This window comes from Pleurodeles waltl, chromosome 5 (assembly GCF_031143425.1).
Source record: "Pleurodeles waltl isolate 20211129_DDA chromosome 5, aPleWal1.hap1.20221129, whole genome shotgun sequence".
Classification (NCBI taxonomy): Eukaryota; Metazoa; Chordata; class Amphibia; order Caudata; family Salamandridae; genus Pleurodeles; species Pleurodeles waltl.
This window is the reverse complement of record NC_090444.1, coordinates 1,181,249,190-1,181,266,278: the sequence shown is the minus strand read 5'-3', so window position 1 is coordinate 1,181,266,278 and position 17,089 is coordinate 1,181,249,190. Positions and strand designations below refer to the sequence as shown.

The following is a 17,089-nucleotide window of genomic DNA, read 5'->3' as shown; positions in this document are numbered from 1 at the left end:
CGCCACAGGATTGTTCATTAACACGGTTACGTCCTATTCATCTATAATAAAGTATTGTATTTTGTTGCCTTTTACAATCTTCACAAGCAACGTTGCCTAGATTAGTTAAACCAGTTTTTAAATATCCAGTAAATGCTTTCGACAGATTTTGTAATGGAGCATTCACAAACAAAAATTGCTGTGTATTGAACATTGTCAGCAATAAATTCGAAAGTATTTCATCTTAAAACAACAGTCATACTGCATTTGTGAAACAAAAGATTATTGCCATCTTTCAGTTCACTGTGACCGTTTAACCAGTATGCTTTGCAATTAAAATCGTCTTCACTTCTTCACATTTTAACCAAAAGGCAACTATCATAGGAAAAGGGTCTGTAACAGAAAACCTCAACAGATGCAATATCAAATATGTAACTTAAAAGAATAACCGTCAGTGGCACGCTGCGCGCTTCCAACAGCTGATTCGTTCAATTTTTGACATCGACACTCAATTATGTTCATTGCAATTGCATTGTTTTGGCATCTACACACATTTACGTTCATTGCAATATCTTCTCTAAATCGATTTTTTTCTACTGAATGAAATCTGTTAATTTCATGTTTCTTTCTCCCGCTGTTTATATAGTTACACACAGCACAGTTATAAGCAGTTGTATACGATGAAACACTTTTCAGAATAGTGAACATATTAAAAACCTAATGTACAGACATTCATCATCATCATCAGTCTGTATTCTATAAAAAAAAAACATAAAGCAACACACAGTAGCAGTTAAAATCTCAATAACGACAAATGTTCATGTTCATATAAAGAAATGTAGGGTGCCCAGCGAGACTTCTTTCTCATCGCACAACATTTAACCTGTCTAGTACATTCTATGAAGATTACAATTAATTTAACAGCAATGTATTAATCTTAGATGTATTCATGAAACCTCCATTCTTTGCCTTATCATGACTGCCTTTTTAAGAAAACGTTCAACTGATTAACCTTATTCATTATTTCTAGATAGTACATGACAACATCTTTGCAGGACTTCGGGCTGCAACCAAGTATTATAGAGTAAAATTGGCAGATTGGTTTGGCACATTCTATAGGTTCAGAAAGATAGCAGAGCTTCACTCTTCCTCTGTGAGAATGAACAGGCATACAAGAGTAAAGAAAAATCTAGAGGATATTGGGACGGGTGGACCTGGCCCTTTCTGCAGGGTCACCCCCAAACCTTTTGCCTTTATGCTCCACTTTTTTGTTGAATTTGCTTTTGCTGGCCTTCAGACTCTGTGTACTTTGCCACTGCTAACCAGTGCTAAAGTGCTTGTGCCTCCTCCTTTAAACATAGTAAAATTGGGTTTCACCTGATTGACATATTTCATTTACTTATGAGTCCCTACAGGACGGTGTTTCATATACCAAGGGCCTGTAAATTAAATGCTACTAGTAGGCCTGCAGCACATATTGTGCCACCGACTTAAATCACCCCTTAAACTATGTCACAGGTCTGCCATTCCAGCCTGAATGCTGTTTTGAACTGCCAATTCAACTTGGCAATACAACCCCATTGCCAAGCCTGAATACCGATCTTAATGCAAATAAGTTACCCTTAAGATAGGCCCTAAGTAGCCCAGAGGGCAGGGTGCATTGTAATTAAAAGGTTGGACATATACTTTTAAGTTTTACATGCCCTGGTAGTGAAAAACTCCTACATTTATTTTTCACTACTGTGAGGCCTACCTGTCCCGGAGGATAACATTGGGTTGTCCTATTACACTGAACGGGTGATACTTTTGATTGGTGACGGATAAGCATTTCATGTTTGGCATCTATGAAATTGTAATTGAAAGTCCTCTTTAATGGTAAGGTTAGATTTTAAACTACAATTTTGAAAATGCCACATTCAGAGAACTGGCACTTTTCTGGCTTAGCCATTTAGTCTCTGGAGCCAGTTTCTGGGTCATATGATGTGGTGTAGTTGGCAGATGACCTCCCAGACAGCCACACACATAGAGAGATAGGTGTGCCTGGGTGGACCATCATTGGCAGAGGGGGGGGGGGGGTGAGCATAGCCCTCTTGCACCTAAATAGGTTGTGTGCTGCCTTCACAGAAATGTTTTAATACCATAGTATTTAATCCCCCATAGTTAATCTCGAGCCAAGGCAGGGGAGGCAGGAAATCTGAACAGTTCATAGGGAATCCTCTAGAAGCTTCCCCCAGTTTAAAGATGGCACCAGGTATAAATATTGGAACTCAGACACCAACTCTTCAGCACACTCCTGGACCTGTGGATACTACAGAAGAAGGACTGCTGTGCTGCTTTACTACCAGATGGACTGCGACTCTGCTATCCTGTTACTCTGCTGTCTGTTGTCCTGCTTAAAATGAAGATTGGACCTTCACCCTTCATCCCAGGCTAAAGTGACTCCAAAGGTCAGCCAGCTGACCTCCTATTCTGAGCTATAGGGACCTAGCAAACTCCATAGGCTCCCTGCAACTGCCCAGCTGACCTGCTGCCTGGACCTGAAACTGGACATGGCTGAGTCTGGCTGGTCTCTGCTGGAGTGAGTTCCTGACCCCAAGTAGTTTCCCTTATATCCTGGACCCTTGGTTTGGCCTCAGTTGAACTCCCCTGAAGTTTTGGGTCTTTTTGTGAATGGGCCTGTTGGTGCCAAAACCTTGCCCCTCGCACCTATCACCAGTGCGGCGTTCCAGTGACCTAACTGTTCCCACCACAGCATTGAGGCTCACAGGATCACCAACACAAAGTACCAGCTAGAGCCATTCATGACACCAACAAGAACTTCACACTACGCCACGACCATCCACAATGCCCAGCCAGCTCTTCACACTACTTTGACGGCCATCAACTTTCCCTGCTCCTCGTAACCACTTCCACTGGGAACAGAACCTGTTGCGCTTTACTTGAAGATAACTTTCAGCTGGACTAACCCCGTCCTTGTATCCAGCCCACACTCTATTGCAGTCGACCTGGTCCCGCACAACCAGATAGCTGGTAGTGACACTTTGTGATCTTTATTGCTATTTTCACTTAAATCTTTAAAATTCCATATTTCCAGTTCTTCCGATTAGATTTTTGTTCTTTTAGTGTGAAATTATTTACTAAATTCAACTCTATTTTTCTAGAGTTTGTTGGATTTTTTTCTTGTTTCTTGTTTTTTACTTTATTACTGTTTGAATACTTTATACATTGCCTCTTAGTTAAGCCTGACTCCTTTGTGCCAATCTACCAGAGGGCTGACCACATTTTAATTTATGGTTTGCTTGTGACTTCATCCTGACAATGATGTGGTTCCTGCTTGAGTAAGGTTCTTCCCCCCCCTCTCAACAATAACCCAATTTCTCACAGGGACACTTTGGTTTTCATAGCTCAAACTTACAATCCTGGTCTCTGGATGAGAGGGAGGAGGAATAGCATCAGGGGGCCTGAAGGGACAGTATATGTTGCTCCTGAGATTGGGCCCTGGACTCAGCAAATGCAGGACATCTGCTAAAAAGAGATGGGTGACCTGTTCGCCCTATTTAGAGTGCATGGAGGTCCCGTTCCCTACAAATATGGCCCTTTTTGGCGAGTGTCCTTGATCCGCCGAACTCTAAATAATGTCCTTTGTCACTGCAGAGCGAGACAAAGCCTGAATTCTACACATAGGAAAAAGGAATTACCACTGAAGAAAATACAGTGTAAATCTTGTTTTGCCTCCACTGCAACTAGCCTGTGAGGTACCCATGGGTAATAATTTCTCAAACATCGAGGGAGCGCGAGCTCCTACTTGAAAAGCAGTGCTCCCTCACCTCACCAACAATTTGGAAATTAAATAAAAGACACCACTAAGCCCTTTCCTGGGGGAACATCCGTCTCCAGGAAACAGGAATAAGACAGCTGCTTGACCCCACCCATTCGTTTGCACACATAACTGCACTGTCTTTGGTCCCAGGAGATCTGGCTTTTTTTCCGGACTGCCTTGCTGTTCACAGCCGGAGGCACTGTTGGTATAAAGTTCATTTCAGCATTGTCGTGAACTCAGGAAAGAGCACGCGCCCACAGTTATAATTTCTGTATTGGTCCGAATTAAAATCCTAAACAGACCCCAAAAGAAATCTACCAGCTGATGGCAGAGAAAATCAAAGTCCAAGTCTCAGGCTTCAGTCTTACGCGCTCGACCTACACGTACGAGCAACAAGATATTGGAGTGGAAAGGAATGTTTCCTAACTCCCTTCCCAAACATAAGTAGCCCCCGCACTGGGCCTGAAACTGTGAATTAAAAAATTGGTAACCACTTAGGAAGCGCGAGATCCAGGTGGGTCCATACAATAGGTGTGAGCAAAGTTAAAAAAAAAAAAAATAAGGTTTCTTTGTTATTCTTACCATAAACTGTGATTAAGTCATTCAAGAAAATGTATATGTCCTTGTTAGCGGCCTTAAAAGAGATTCAAAAAAAGAAATGCAGTAATGTAATGTAAAATGATAGGGACCCCAGCAGAACGTAAAGTGGGGCTTCTGAACTCCCACATCTTACAGATGTCCATTGGCCTTGGGGGGAATATGGCCACTCTGAAGTGGTTGGGGGCCCTGAAGGGTTAGGGGCCCACTGCACCGCAGGGTCTGAAGGAGTCTGTGTTAAACCCTTGGATGAATGTTGGCCTAATGGCCCGGCATGCTCAGTAACAGACCCCACTTTCGTTCCCAAAGGCCACCCTGCTTCACCTAAGCGTTTGCCCTCTTGTGTTGGCACTCCACTACCAGAATCAGCCTTATTAAGAGATGCCTATGTGCCTCAGAGCTTTGGCCGAGCTGCAAGTTGTGAGCAAAACATCTTTTAAAACATTGAATATGTTTTGTCATATTTTCAGGTGGCAAAAAAGATAGACCGCCAGCCCAGCCTTTGCTCTCAGCTCTCTGTCATGCAAATGAGGAACAGCATGGCTAGCACCACTGACAGTGAAGACGGCTTGCACAACTTTCTCCGGGGAACCTCAACAGCCTCATCTCTTCGTAAGTTATACTTCATTTCGGCGTAACTAGATATATCTGCTGGGTTTCTCTCAGTTACGTCCCACTTGCAAATGTCTAATACTCACATTTAGGACTTGCTGTCTTAAATGTCTGTTACAATTATGAAACTTTGATTAAAATGTATATCTATTAATGAAAATGCTCTTCAGTGGAAGAGGTGGCTGAGTTTCATTAAAATGATCCAAGTGCTGTAAACGTGTTCTTTGGTGTTGTGCCATTGAACTTCAGGACATTGACGATATTGCATCCACAATTTCGACCTTACTACTACATCGCAAGGTAAGGGCTGGTAAATGGGCGTGGATTTAATAATAGGAAATGAATACATTTACCTTGGCAGTGTAGTAGTAGGCGATATACTAGTTGCAATAGTATTGTAGGTCGATATTTTGAACGTGGATAAAGTGACGTACATCAACATTCTTAAATGTGTTTTCTCTAAAAAAGCCCCTGTGGACATATTTCATAACTTTAACCAGTTTTAGAAAACATCAATAAATAAATGTGAGATGTACACAAACAGCCCAATTCCATATTTCAAAGCAACTATCACCACATTTGTTTGGGCTTCTATGGTGCAAATTAATACTGCAGTTCAATTTGTTGTGCTTTTGTTTGTTGCGGGTTAGAATCTTTATTGTCCTTTGTTTTTGTTTGCCAGTAATGTAGATGGTCAGAAGGCATATGCTTTTAGCTATCACTTTTCATTATGATAAAAGTAGTTCTCATGGCCGCAGTGAGTACCCAGCAAGAAGCACCCTTGCTGTGCTACAGGAACCAATCTCTGTGGAAGCCTCCTGAAACCATGTAGCCTGTTCCTGACGTTACCTAAGCCCTTGCTTTGATGTGGCAGGTAGAGGGCACCAGCTGAGGGAAATGGTCTAACAATGACTCCAGGAACAGCAGAGTTTTCCGACCTTCCTCCCCTGATCCTGCAATTGAACTTGACCGCTGTTGTGGGGGGGAGGTAAGCGCCCATGAAAAGTGTTTTGGTTTTGAGCATGCTTTCTTGGAGGAATAATACATCCATAGAGCGCAATGAGTGGTGGTAGACTTAAATGTTATAGCTCATGAGAGAATATTATAGTTACAACATAAGGGCAGTTTTGGCTCTACTTAATGATCATAAGATGTCTAGAGCTCACAACGACTGATCACTCTGGGTCTTAAAGGAATTATCCTAGTGGCTTTCTCCAGAATGCCTCGTGAAGTGGATGGAGTCCACGTTTGGTGAACACTTCACCTGGCAGGAGGAATCAGCAATTTACGCTTTACATTTATTTGTTCCTCCTACTCTGGCAGCGACTGGTGTTCCTCTGGGTTTCAGAGTGAAACTCTTTGTAGGTCTTTTTTTTATCAGACTCTATAAGGCTCACAACCTTTCCCTTGACTACAACAGCAAAAAAAATGTTAAAGCCCCCTTTGATAAAATAATAATTCATGGGCGATATAACTTGAAAAGCGGTGATGCATTCTTCAAGCCCTTCTGTGTTTTTCTCTGAACCGATAGAAATCCGAGGTGATATGCAGGCTCCCTCATCTAAAGGCCACATACATATTCTAATGTAGTAATTGCGTAAAATCCTTTTCAGAGGTGGACGATTCTCTCAGGCAGGTTGAAACCGTGGTGGGCCACTTGGAGGTGTTGATGGCTGAACAAGCCCACACACCTGATGAACTGATGGAAAGGCTGACCTTCCTGGAACAACATCACCAAACAAGGAAAAGTATGATGAATGCTAACATTGTTCTAGGTGAAACAATTTGTATAGAAGAGGCATTAATGCTGGCATCCCGAACCCTGCATATGACATGAAGTGTGCAGAAACTATTTTGCACAATTCGGAGGACTCAGGTTAAAGAGGAAATTGTTGCTGCATTATGAACATTTGATTCCATCCAATGTGAAGGAGATGCTATTATTACTTTTAAGGACGTATCACTACACATGCTTGATAGAAGAAGGGAATTCAGGGACATCACATTGCCTCTACTCAACAATAAAATCCATTGTGCTTGGGATTCCGTTTTTGTTTGTTATTCACTATCAGTGGGAACACTGAGTCAAGTCCAAAGACGAGGTTCTGAAAATCTTTGTTTTTAATAACTTTGGTTGAAAACCTTAATGGTAGTTTATGATACTCATGATAAATAACGAGGGGATGAGGTTCATTTTTATACATAGTTATGTGCCTGAACCGAAATATGTGCATTCTACTGTGATCGTAGAGGTCCTTCAACAAGGTGTCCAACATTGGTGGTATGTGCAGACCAGCGGTCCATTCTGACAGAAATCTTTACCCCTAAATAGTTAAGAGGGCCAGGAGCTGTTGCAAAATCATTTACTGTCACAGCCCCATTGGACAGCCTGCAACCAGTAACCTCTATCTAGCCTGTGAAGACTTGCGTTACACTTTGAGGTAGTACACTTGCGTTAATATTGAACCCACCTATAGGAAATGTTTTCACATTTAAGCGAGCCGGATAGGTAGTGGGAGACAAGCCTATGATTTCTATTAGCGCATGTGGCAGAAACACACCGTTCCTTTTCCCTGCCTTCAAATATCTGGAGAAGGGCAGACTGCGTGTCACTTTTGCATGTGTTTTTTACTTGCCCACTATGTTACTTTATTTACATGGTAGTATCTGAATGTATGCATGGGTTTTCAGTTAATGGTTTTGGATTGGCGTCAATTTGTGTGCCTTCTTGCACGTATCAAACACTATTCACTGTTTTAGTAAAGTGCTGTGGTAGGGTCAGTGTGTTTCTGAAGTACGATATGTTCGCAGGGGCAATTTTCTGAAACTGTATTATTTCAATTCGACTACTATTGGTTACTGCACAGGAAAGTTTTCTACTTTTCTTCTTCAAGCTGCACCATTATGTATCTCTAGTATACACAGCAGTTCTGCTAGCGTCACTGCTTCACATTTGTGCAGGCTTCTTGTATATATTTCTGTCACTTTCTTGTTTGTTATGACACCATCTTTGCACAATGAGTTTGGGTAAATTCGTAGCAATGCGTTTTGAGCGTGAATCGGTTTGTATCTTGACAAACTTTCTATGCTACGTTTGTTTTTCCAGGTCCTCGCAATGTGGAGAAACCATAAAATGGTAAAGGTTTCATTCAGAGTTGGACAGATTTTTGCCTTTTACTTGCACACGCTGAAGTTACCAATATCAGAGGATTTGATTCAGGGAGAGGCAGAAATACTCTTGATTATGGCATCTGGAGCAATAACACGAGGGCTTCTGTCTTTACACAGTAATCCCCGCATGTTTTTGCCCAGTATATTTGCTAGAGAATGCCTGGTGCTGAAGTCTCAAGGTGAAATATTAGTTCTTGTTGTCCCTGTCGGGCCAGTAACTCCAGGTAACACCCGAGCAGTTAACATTCATTGTTTGCTTAGGTCTAGCCTGCAAGATTGAAGAATGTGTGATAAGTCCATAAAGGCCAGATTCACAAAGCCATGGGGTTGAAACTCAGAAACCTGCTACTGTAGGATTACTTCTACGTTCGCAATAGATTTCCAACTTTTTGTAGAGGCACAGCGGAATCCAGTTATGATTCATAGTGTCTGTGGGAGTTGTATATTTCCAGGAGAACTCACATGGGCATCATTTACAAATGTAGACTTTCCACCAGGTGAAAATGTCTGCATGCATACTTGTGAATTAAATCTGCTTTTGCATATGTTAATTATTTTCTTCGTAGGGAAATTATTTTCCTTTAAGCCCAGTTAAATGTGGTGCGTTCCGATTTTCACCCAAGAAACACACCTTCTCTTTCAAATCTGTATGCGTTAGAGGGGGTTGTATGACATTACAACACATGCAATTGCCACACATTTGTTTTTTTTTAATGCATGTCTTTACCACGCATATGCCTGTACCACACACGCCTTTAACACACAGGTAAGTAAAAATAAAGTAAGTAAATAAAAAAAATATATATATATATATGTATATATATATATATATATATATATATATATATTTTATTTTTTTTAGCAAGCGGTCAGAGTTTTTGCAAAGGCGCACTCAGCTGCCGGTGCTGGTAACAAAGGAGACCACCCTCGAGAATATTGTATGTCCAAGAAATCCTTTAGGCAAGTTTTATTTAGGAAACAGCAAACACCAACGCGTTTCAACTCCACCTGAGTCTTGCTCGGAATACGCCTTGGTCACGTGTTGAGCAATAATCTTATGCATAGTGAGTTGTGATGTACTATGGGTGTCTCACTGGCACTGAAGTCGGACAGTCCCAGCTGCCATTGGCTCTCTTACACTGTGAATGATGACATTTCACCTGGCCACACATGTACATCCACCAGAAAGGAAACGTGCTTCTGTGCCAAGGCTGGTGGGTCAATCTTTACTTTTCAAATGCTTTTATCTTTATGTTATATACGTTTTTATTGTATTTTGAAATTGTTCATGTGTGTTCAAGTTATGTCTTCAAGGTCCAGTAATTCTATTCCAATGGAACATTTTCTTTGCATCAGTAGGAATCCTATTTTCCTGTGATACACGCTAAAACTAAAAAGGGGTTCTAGATCTATTCAAAACATGCCTGACTGCTAAGAAGCAAAACTCCTGTCCTTTTAAAATGATATGCAATTCTTTTTTTTTTTTATTTGAACATACTTATTGCAAGTTTATGGTTGCCACTTTTAGGCGGTGCAATGTTTTCTTTTTTGTATGGTCTGGCTTGACAGTGCAGCTTTCACCCAACAATTAAGTGAGCATCACTAGAGCGGGGCTTTGGCTCAACCCACATGTTGAGAGCCAGGAGTACATGTTTGATTGGGCAGAAGCTGTGTGCTTCTACAAAAAAAGTGCTTGCTCTCCACGCAGCTGTGCATATTTTGTTTGACATTGTGATGCTATTAAAGTGTCTTAGACAAGTAGATTTATAGTGTTTTTCACTGGCAGCAGAACAGATAGCATGAGGGCAGGCATTAACCTACATGTATTTTTAGGTCTGGCTTGACAGTGTATTTTTAAGCCAAGTTTTTTGGGCTTTGCCAGTGCCTGTTCATTTCTTGTGGGATATATTTGTAATAAAACAAATTAAAAAAATACATTCTCTTTCCAACTTGCAAAGACAAGAGCTTGTTTCCCATAGCTTGTTGAATATTGGCAATTAGTTAGTTAACATTAATTGCATATTGTGGGTAAACCTTGCCATACAAAGGAATATTGAGATGCAGATACAAAAAACGGAGTAGATTTTGTTTTGTAGCTAGACGTCTAAAATTAAAAATGTCATCAGCAACTGTCACCATAATATTAATGGTAGAAAGGTATAGTAAAAGAAGTGTAAAGAAATAAAAAGAGCAATGCAAAGGGGTAAGGACACATGCTTCACTTTCCCACTTGATATAGCCAGAGGATAGACTCGCGAAGGGGGTGGTTGCTTTCACTTATCAAGGTAACATTCCAAGTAAAAGTGAGGTAAACTCCAGCTCTCCTCCTAAATGTAATGAGACCAGTCCTCTGGTATATCAATTTATGGCTTCTCTAGCTTCCTGCAAAGTAATACTGGCTCCTTCTGCTAGGCATCTTTTAAAGCACAAATTATTAGGGTTTCTGCATGTGCAATTATCCGCATTGACTCTATATCGGAATAGTTTTATGTAAGAGTCGTCATTCATACTGATAGTGATAATGAAACAGTGCCATCACTGTGAGCAAGCTCACTGACCAGCTGTAGAGTAAGCGTGCTGTGAATAGTAAAAGTATCTTTTGAAAGAATTACTTCCAAGACCAAAGTATATACAGAGATGCTAAGGCGTAATGCTTTTGACTTGCATTGTGGTGTTTAATTTATAGGAATCTGTGGCCTTCTTTGGTCTGGTTGGAAACTCATTGGATTGCCTGCGGATTGCTGCTGAATCGGTGGTACTCTGCTAAGGCCTGTTTAGATGACTTTCCACAGAAAGGACTTTAACTATTCCCATGTCCTGATACTTTTATTTTAAGAACATAACTTGTGTTTAGCTCATGATCTCATTCATCTAGATCAGTGGTTCCCAACTTTTGACTCCTGAGGACCCCCACTGAATCATTACTGGAAGCCGGGGACCCCCAAGCAACTTGTACGATTTAAATTTCAAACATTAAAACAGTAATTTGCAAAAAATACACAAACAAGTACACACCAAACAAACGCTCGAATTACTAATGATATAATTATTTTATATAGAAAAAATGTGCAAAATTGAAAAATGTTAATGGAAAGTTTGGCACTCATACCAGTGTTGGGTGTCAGAGCACTTTACAGGGGAAAACAAGGTGTAGGATTCACTTCATCCACTCTGGTAGGCATTTTCTAAGAGTGCTTGGTCAGAGGAAGCACAAACTCAGGATTCAGAACACAGCACAGTGGTTAGCATTGACTTTAATAATAAGAATGTATTTCTATGCAAGCAAGCCTTTTTTTAGCAGCACAAGGAAAATGAAAGTCTAGGGAAAAAAATAACTTTCTAATTTGTGCCTTGTAGTTTGTATGCAGCTCCTTAATTACAGTTCTTAACTCACTGTGCTAGATTATGATTGTAACTTATGGACTGCACAGTGGCAAAAGATAGAAACGCAGTAACCCACTGTGCTATGCACATGCAATGCTGTTCTTTACCTGAAACAGGTTCTTTGCAGCAGGCATATTAACCATCTGTGCTACCTTTGAGTCAAAACTGCCACTAGACAAAACTCCCATCTCTGTCCAGCAGGGACATTAATCACTAGAGTAATCTTGACGCTTTTATTTTTGTCGGAAAGCTGCTGGCTGGGTGTACGAGGAAGTTTGCAGTGCTTTTAAAACTTTTCAAGGGAAGCAATAAATATAAAAAATGCAAGTGTTTGTCAGAGGAGAATTGCCTATCTCCCGGAGCAGGCCTGCGGACCCCCTTGGAATGTGTCATGGACCCCTGGGGGTCCACGGACCACAGGCTGGGAACCACTGATCTAGATCTAAAACTGTAAGTATGCCTAATGGAAACTGTCAGAGAATCATAGGTACTCTCTTAAATGTCTCCCAATTTGTACAACTTGACTTTCCCGGAGAATAACGTGAATCATTCTGACGTTTTTGTTTTTTAAATAAATACTCTTTTAATGACCCACCATTTGTAGAAGAGGACCCCAAGGAGCTAATTTATTCTACTGGCAGGCTTCTTCCAAGGGCAGTCGGAGTTTGAAAGGTTTCACACTAACGTAATATAATTTAATTTGACCTTTAAAAACATTTAGATGTTGGATAATTACTTTGAACTCCTGGTTCTCCTTGAGCCCCGAAAAGATGCAGAAATATATCTTGAGATTCTTCTAGATTTGAAAATATGGTTTGACCTTCTTAGAACCATCCCCCACCAGCACGGCTTTGTTTGTAATCCCCATAACTGTTATTTATTCCCAAATGTAGTGTTTTATGTACAAAGTATATTAAAGACTGCAGTTCGCAATACCCCCATCTGCATCCAATTGTCATCTCAGCTGCCTTATGTATCCACCATGTATCCTACACACCACATGGAAACAGGCTTTTCAGACATCAGGTCAAGATCTGGGGCCAAAGCATAATGCTGGGCCCTATAGATGCTGCTTCCGTTTTGGCCAGGTGCAATAAGCAGCATGTGTTCTAAATATGTTTTAAAATGTACTTCAAGGAATGAAGAAAACATGGTATCTGGGGGTCCTGGCATCATTGCTGAAGACTGTAGGTTTGCTTACAATAAGAAATCTTTAAACTAAACAAATGTTAAAGGAGACGGGCCCCTGGAAAGCCTGGGATATGGTATATAAATCCCCTTCAGCCTTCTCTCGCTCCCCAGGAACCCCCCTCTCTCATTTCCTTGTGATGGCCCTCCATGGAAATTAAGAATTCTCCTACCCAATCCCAAGGGAGTCATGGTTTCATGCGATGACAAAAGGTGCTTCTTGCAATAGCTTTATCATTTGGAAAAACTGTGTATGATTTAGCTGTGTGTTCCTTACATCGCATTGCCTAACTACCCATTATCTCATCCATTTGTTTGGGTAACAAAATAGCGCGTGCAACTGCAAAATTCCTGGAGGCACCAAATTAGATATTTAGTCACTAGTTGACTTAATGTAAGGAGTTTTAAGCGTTGTGGTCTATTAAGAGTTAAGTTAATTTCCATTGACTGTACAGAAGAAATCCAGCGGCACAAGGTTATTGGAAACACTCCTCAGGACAGTCTTCAGTACAGTGACAGGATGCCCAACTGCCTCACCATTCTAATACTAGCATAATTTCAGCTCTGTGACATAATAACCTTGGAATGAGTCAGACCCCCCAAGTCATTTAGGAAGCATAACTGAGCACATCAAGGACTGCTGAGGTTGGGGCCTGTAGAATATGTATGACGAATGTACCTATCAGCCACAGATGCATGTTACTGCATCATAGAATAAGTGCACAAACTTAGTTCAATTGCGTATATACTTGCTTCTAACTCATATAATTGTGAACACCTTTTATATAACACAACACGATCCATAGTTCAAATTGCAATGTTTCCCTTTCCAATTAAGTGCAAAAAAATAAGTAAAAGTAACAACATTAAAAATCAGTTCAAATCCCATTTTAGTTCAAGAAATGTCAATTAATTCAGTTCTCAACACCGTCTACTGGAATGATATCAATCAATAGTATAACAGTGCGGGCAATTCCTACAAGGAGATCCTGTACAGTTCAATCTATGATTCAGTTTATTACATCTGTTCCTTGCTAAGAGATGTATTCACTTCTGCATTAAGATCCACTCTTCTTATACTGTATACCCTATTAATGGGATGTAAGTTACTGAGGTCTTCCTCAGGACAATGCCTTTGGGTATACAATAAGAAGGAGATGGGTTTTGTTTTTTCCTTCTTCCAGGTACTATCAATGACAGAAAAAAAATGCCTTTGAACAGTCGTGGCTCGTGGGAGGGAAAAGGCACGGCGCAGCAGGGAGGGAGCCGAAAAAAATAAATAATAAAAATCAAACTTACCTTAACTCGCTGCCGCGCGCCCCATTCGCTTGGCTCTGTCGCTGCAGGCATGCACAGGCTCCCAGCCTGCCATGCGGCCAATCCTGACGCTGCTCAAAGCAGCATCAGGATTGCCCGGGAGCGACCAGCCAGGGTTCTCCCAGGCAGACTGGGAGTCTATGCAGGCGACTGTATTGCTGGGCTGGAGAGAGCCTTCTGCGCTTGTGTGTTTGGCCGGCCAGAGACGGCTGGCCAAACATACATGCCAGTGAGGGAAGTGCTGTGTACTCCCACTCCGTCCACATCACGCCTGTGGCCCCAACCACTTATATAGAAACAACATAATAAACTGAGTGTGTTATGTTGTGTCTATAAAAGTTTTGCAGCTCTTGCTGCTGGCGGGCGTGAAGGGTTGGAACGCTCCTCCGCCCTAACGGAGGAGCTGCCCCAGCCTTTGAAGGAGAGGAGTTATTCTCGTGGGAAGCATCTAATTCATTATGGAAGCTTTCTTATGTTCAGTGTACCACTTTCCCAGTGTATCAGTATCGAGTCTGATGGGCGCTGTGTGTGCGCTGAAATTTTGAGGCATATTTATGTTGGGGTTGCTTTACTTTTGCACGAAGTGCATGCACCACACAAGCCCAAAATGTGATTTATGAATCCATACAAGGCCACCTTGCATAGCCCTGAGTAGCTTCATAAATCTGGAATAAGGCAACTCTGACCCAAGGAGGCATTCTATGGGTGTTCCCACGAAACATCCATGTATTTTGATGCATTCAGCAGCACATATAGAAAGAGGAAAATTCCTCAGGGGTTTGTTTTTGTTCAAGAAGATACCCCTTCCTGCACAAAACAATCCTCCTTACAACACAGGCACCCTTTCACCATGGACCATGGTGCAAGGGTGCCTGTGTTGACGCTAGGCCGCCAAAACAATGCTAGTGTGGGGACAAAGACAGGAATCTGCATTCTTTTTAAATACAGCACATTCCTGCCCTTTCCCTGTCACGCAGCGCAGTGCAGCAAGGTGACTTGCTGGGCTGCATGACTTGACCATAACTATGGCACTTAATTTCTTTGCTTTCTTTTTTGCTTTCAATTTTTCTGTATTTGTCACAGGCCATCCATTCTGGCAAATATTCAACAGCCGCTGCGTTCTTTTCTTGCTTGAAAATGCAAGAAAAGACAAAGATGGCCGCGAGGTACTTTTGTCTTTGATAATTGACTTACTGAGCATCAGCAACATCCTTCCTGGCAAGGGAATGAGTAGGTAAAGAACGCAGAGAAGGAATGCCATATTTATAGGAACAGGAAGAAAAACATTTAGAAAAGTTTAATAACAAAGCAGAAGTCAAGACAGCTGCAAAATACAAACATCTCCTGTTGTTCCTTCCAGCATAATCTCTCAAACTAGAATTTAATTTTCAGAGACATGCACCAGGTACAGAGTTATAGCATAACCTAAAAAAGTTAGAATAGGTGTGATTTGAATCTTCTCAGATGCTGTGTTGATTTATATACTTTGCAACCATGGATATGCGCCCTTTTCATTAGCTGTAACACCTGCCTCTTTTCTCTTCCAGAAGCCATAGGAGGAAGTTCCTGGGGTGCCTTCATTAATATATCACATATTCCTGTAGATGAGCAGGACTAACATGAACGTGTTAAATGAGCCAGAGATTGAAATGCCTAATGCGCAAACTTTGTAGGGCAGCTCCAGAAAAACATCACATCTCTGCAGTAAATCAAATTAAGTCCTGTAAAATGCTAAATTTATAACCACTTTGTGTGAAATTTATGCTGGTGCTTCTTTCTCACACAGTGTTCCATTGGTCACAAAATAGTTTCAAGAAGAACTTAATAAAATCCAATTCTCTTAGTCTGCCTCAAATAAATAACATGTTTTGTGGAGCACACTGTCCTGCACAAATATTTAGGAGGCTGAAACATTTGGGATTGATCTTTTCCTTCAATTAAAAAAGTCATATTTTGGCCTGGGGCTTAATCCTACTTAGAGAGAGGCACACAAAGTTCTTAATATATTAGTGTATCTAAGTACTTTGAGATCCTCTTTTCCTTAGCGAATAGATGTTCTGGCTCATCTTTGTTCAACTGTGTTCCAAGCATGCTACAAAAGTCCAGAAACAGCCACTTCAGAAACACTACACAAGCCTCTGGCTTCTTAAGATGAGCAGAACACAATACCTTGTGCTACTACGATACTGGTAGTTTTGCCACTTTGATTCGGATTACAGTAAATAAAAAGTGATGGGTGGAATGCTTGAATTAATCTCATCCACTGGTAATTACTCGAGCTTGCACCCCAGTCCAAAATTGTAATGCCCAACATGCCACTTCAGACTAAAGTCAGCTATATGCAAAACAGTCTTGATTCTGCTCCAACAGGAACAGTCCAGCCGGAACTGCCAAGTAGGTCCCCTCTGAAACTTCGGATGGCATATCTGCAGTTTTGCCTTTCGCTCATCTACTTTAGGTGGATATCTTCAACTTAAGTCTTTGAGAGTATTACTACCAAGGCATTGAATTGTTGTGTTTCCAAATTGTTCCTCCATTGCTCATTTGCCTTTTTGAACTGGAAAGTGTTCACAGGTCTCAGATATCAGGGAGGAGTTATTGGGACCTCAGGATGGCCATTCAGCTTCTCCTAAATTGATTCCGGTCCCTTCACCTAGGTCCACATGCCATGGCATTTCTTGAAATAGATATTCAAAGGCTTCATGAGAAATAGCCCCACAGTACTCCTTGTATCACAAGCACCCAAGGCTGGTGTGACTTTTTCTGAATCACTAAAAGACGTTGAAGAAGTTGTTACATTCATACTCCTCGTCCAGTCTCTCAAAAGGCTCATCATTAGCAATTTTAAAAAGCAAGAAAGTAGTGATCAGAACAAGTACGAAGTCTGTATAGAGATTTCACGGAATCCAATCCTGATCACAGGATTAATCACTCCCTCAACCACAATAGATACCTCCCATTCAGAGGACACAGTTTGTTATCCCTTAACAGCATCAGTTTGCAACTCAGTACTAAGTTCTG

The 17,089-nt window shown here is 41.2% G+C and overlaps 1 protein-coding gene across 2 annotated transcripts in view; it reads left to right on the top strand.

Annotated features, from left to right (window-relative positions):
- POPDC1 (popeye domain cAMP effector 1) overlaps nt 1-17,089 on the top strand; it is a 274,307-nt gene that overhangs the window by 198,898 nt on the left and 58,320 nt on the right. For both annotated transcript variants that reach the window (XM_069235416.1, XM_069235417.1), the window contains exon 7: nt 4,867-5,008. In XM_069235416.1, coding sequence (XP_069091517.1) covers nt 4,867-5,008 — 142 coding nt within the window. The remainder of the gene's footprint in view (nt 1-4,866; nt 5,009-17,089) is intronic.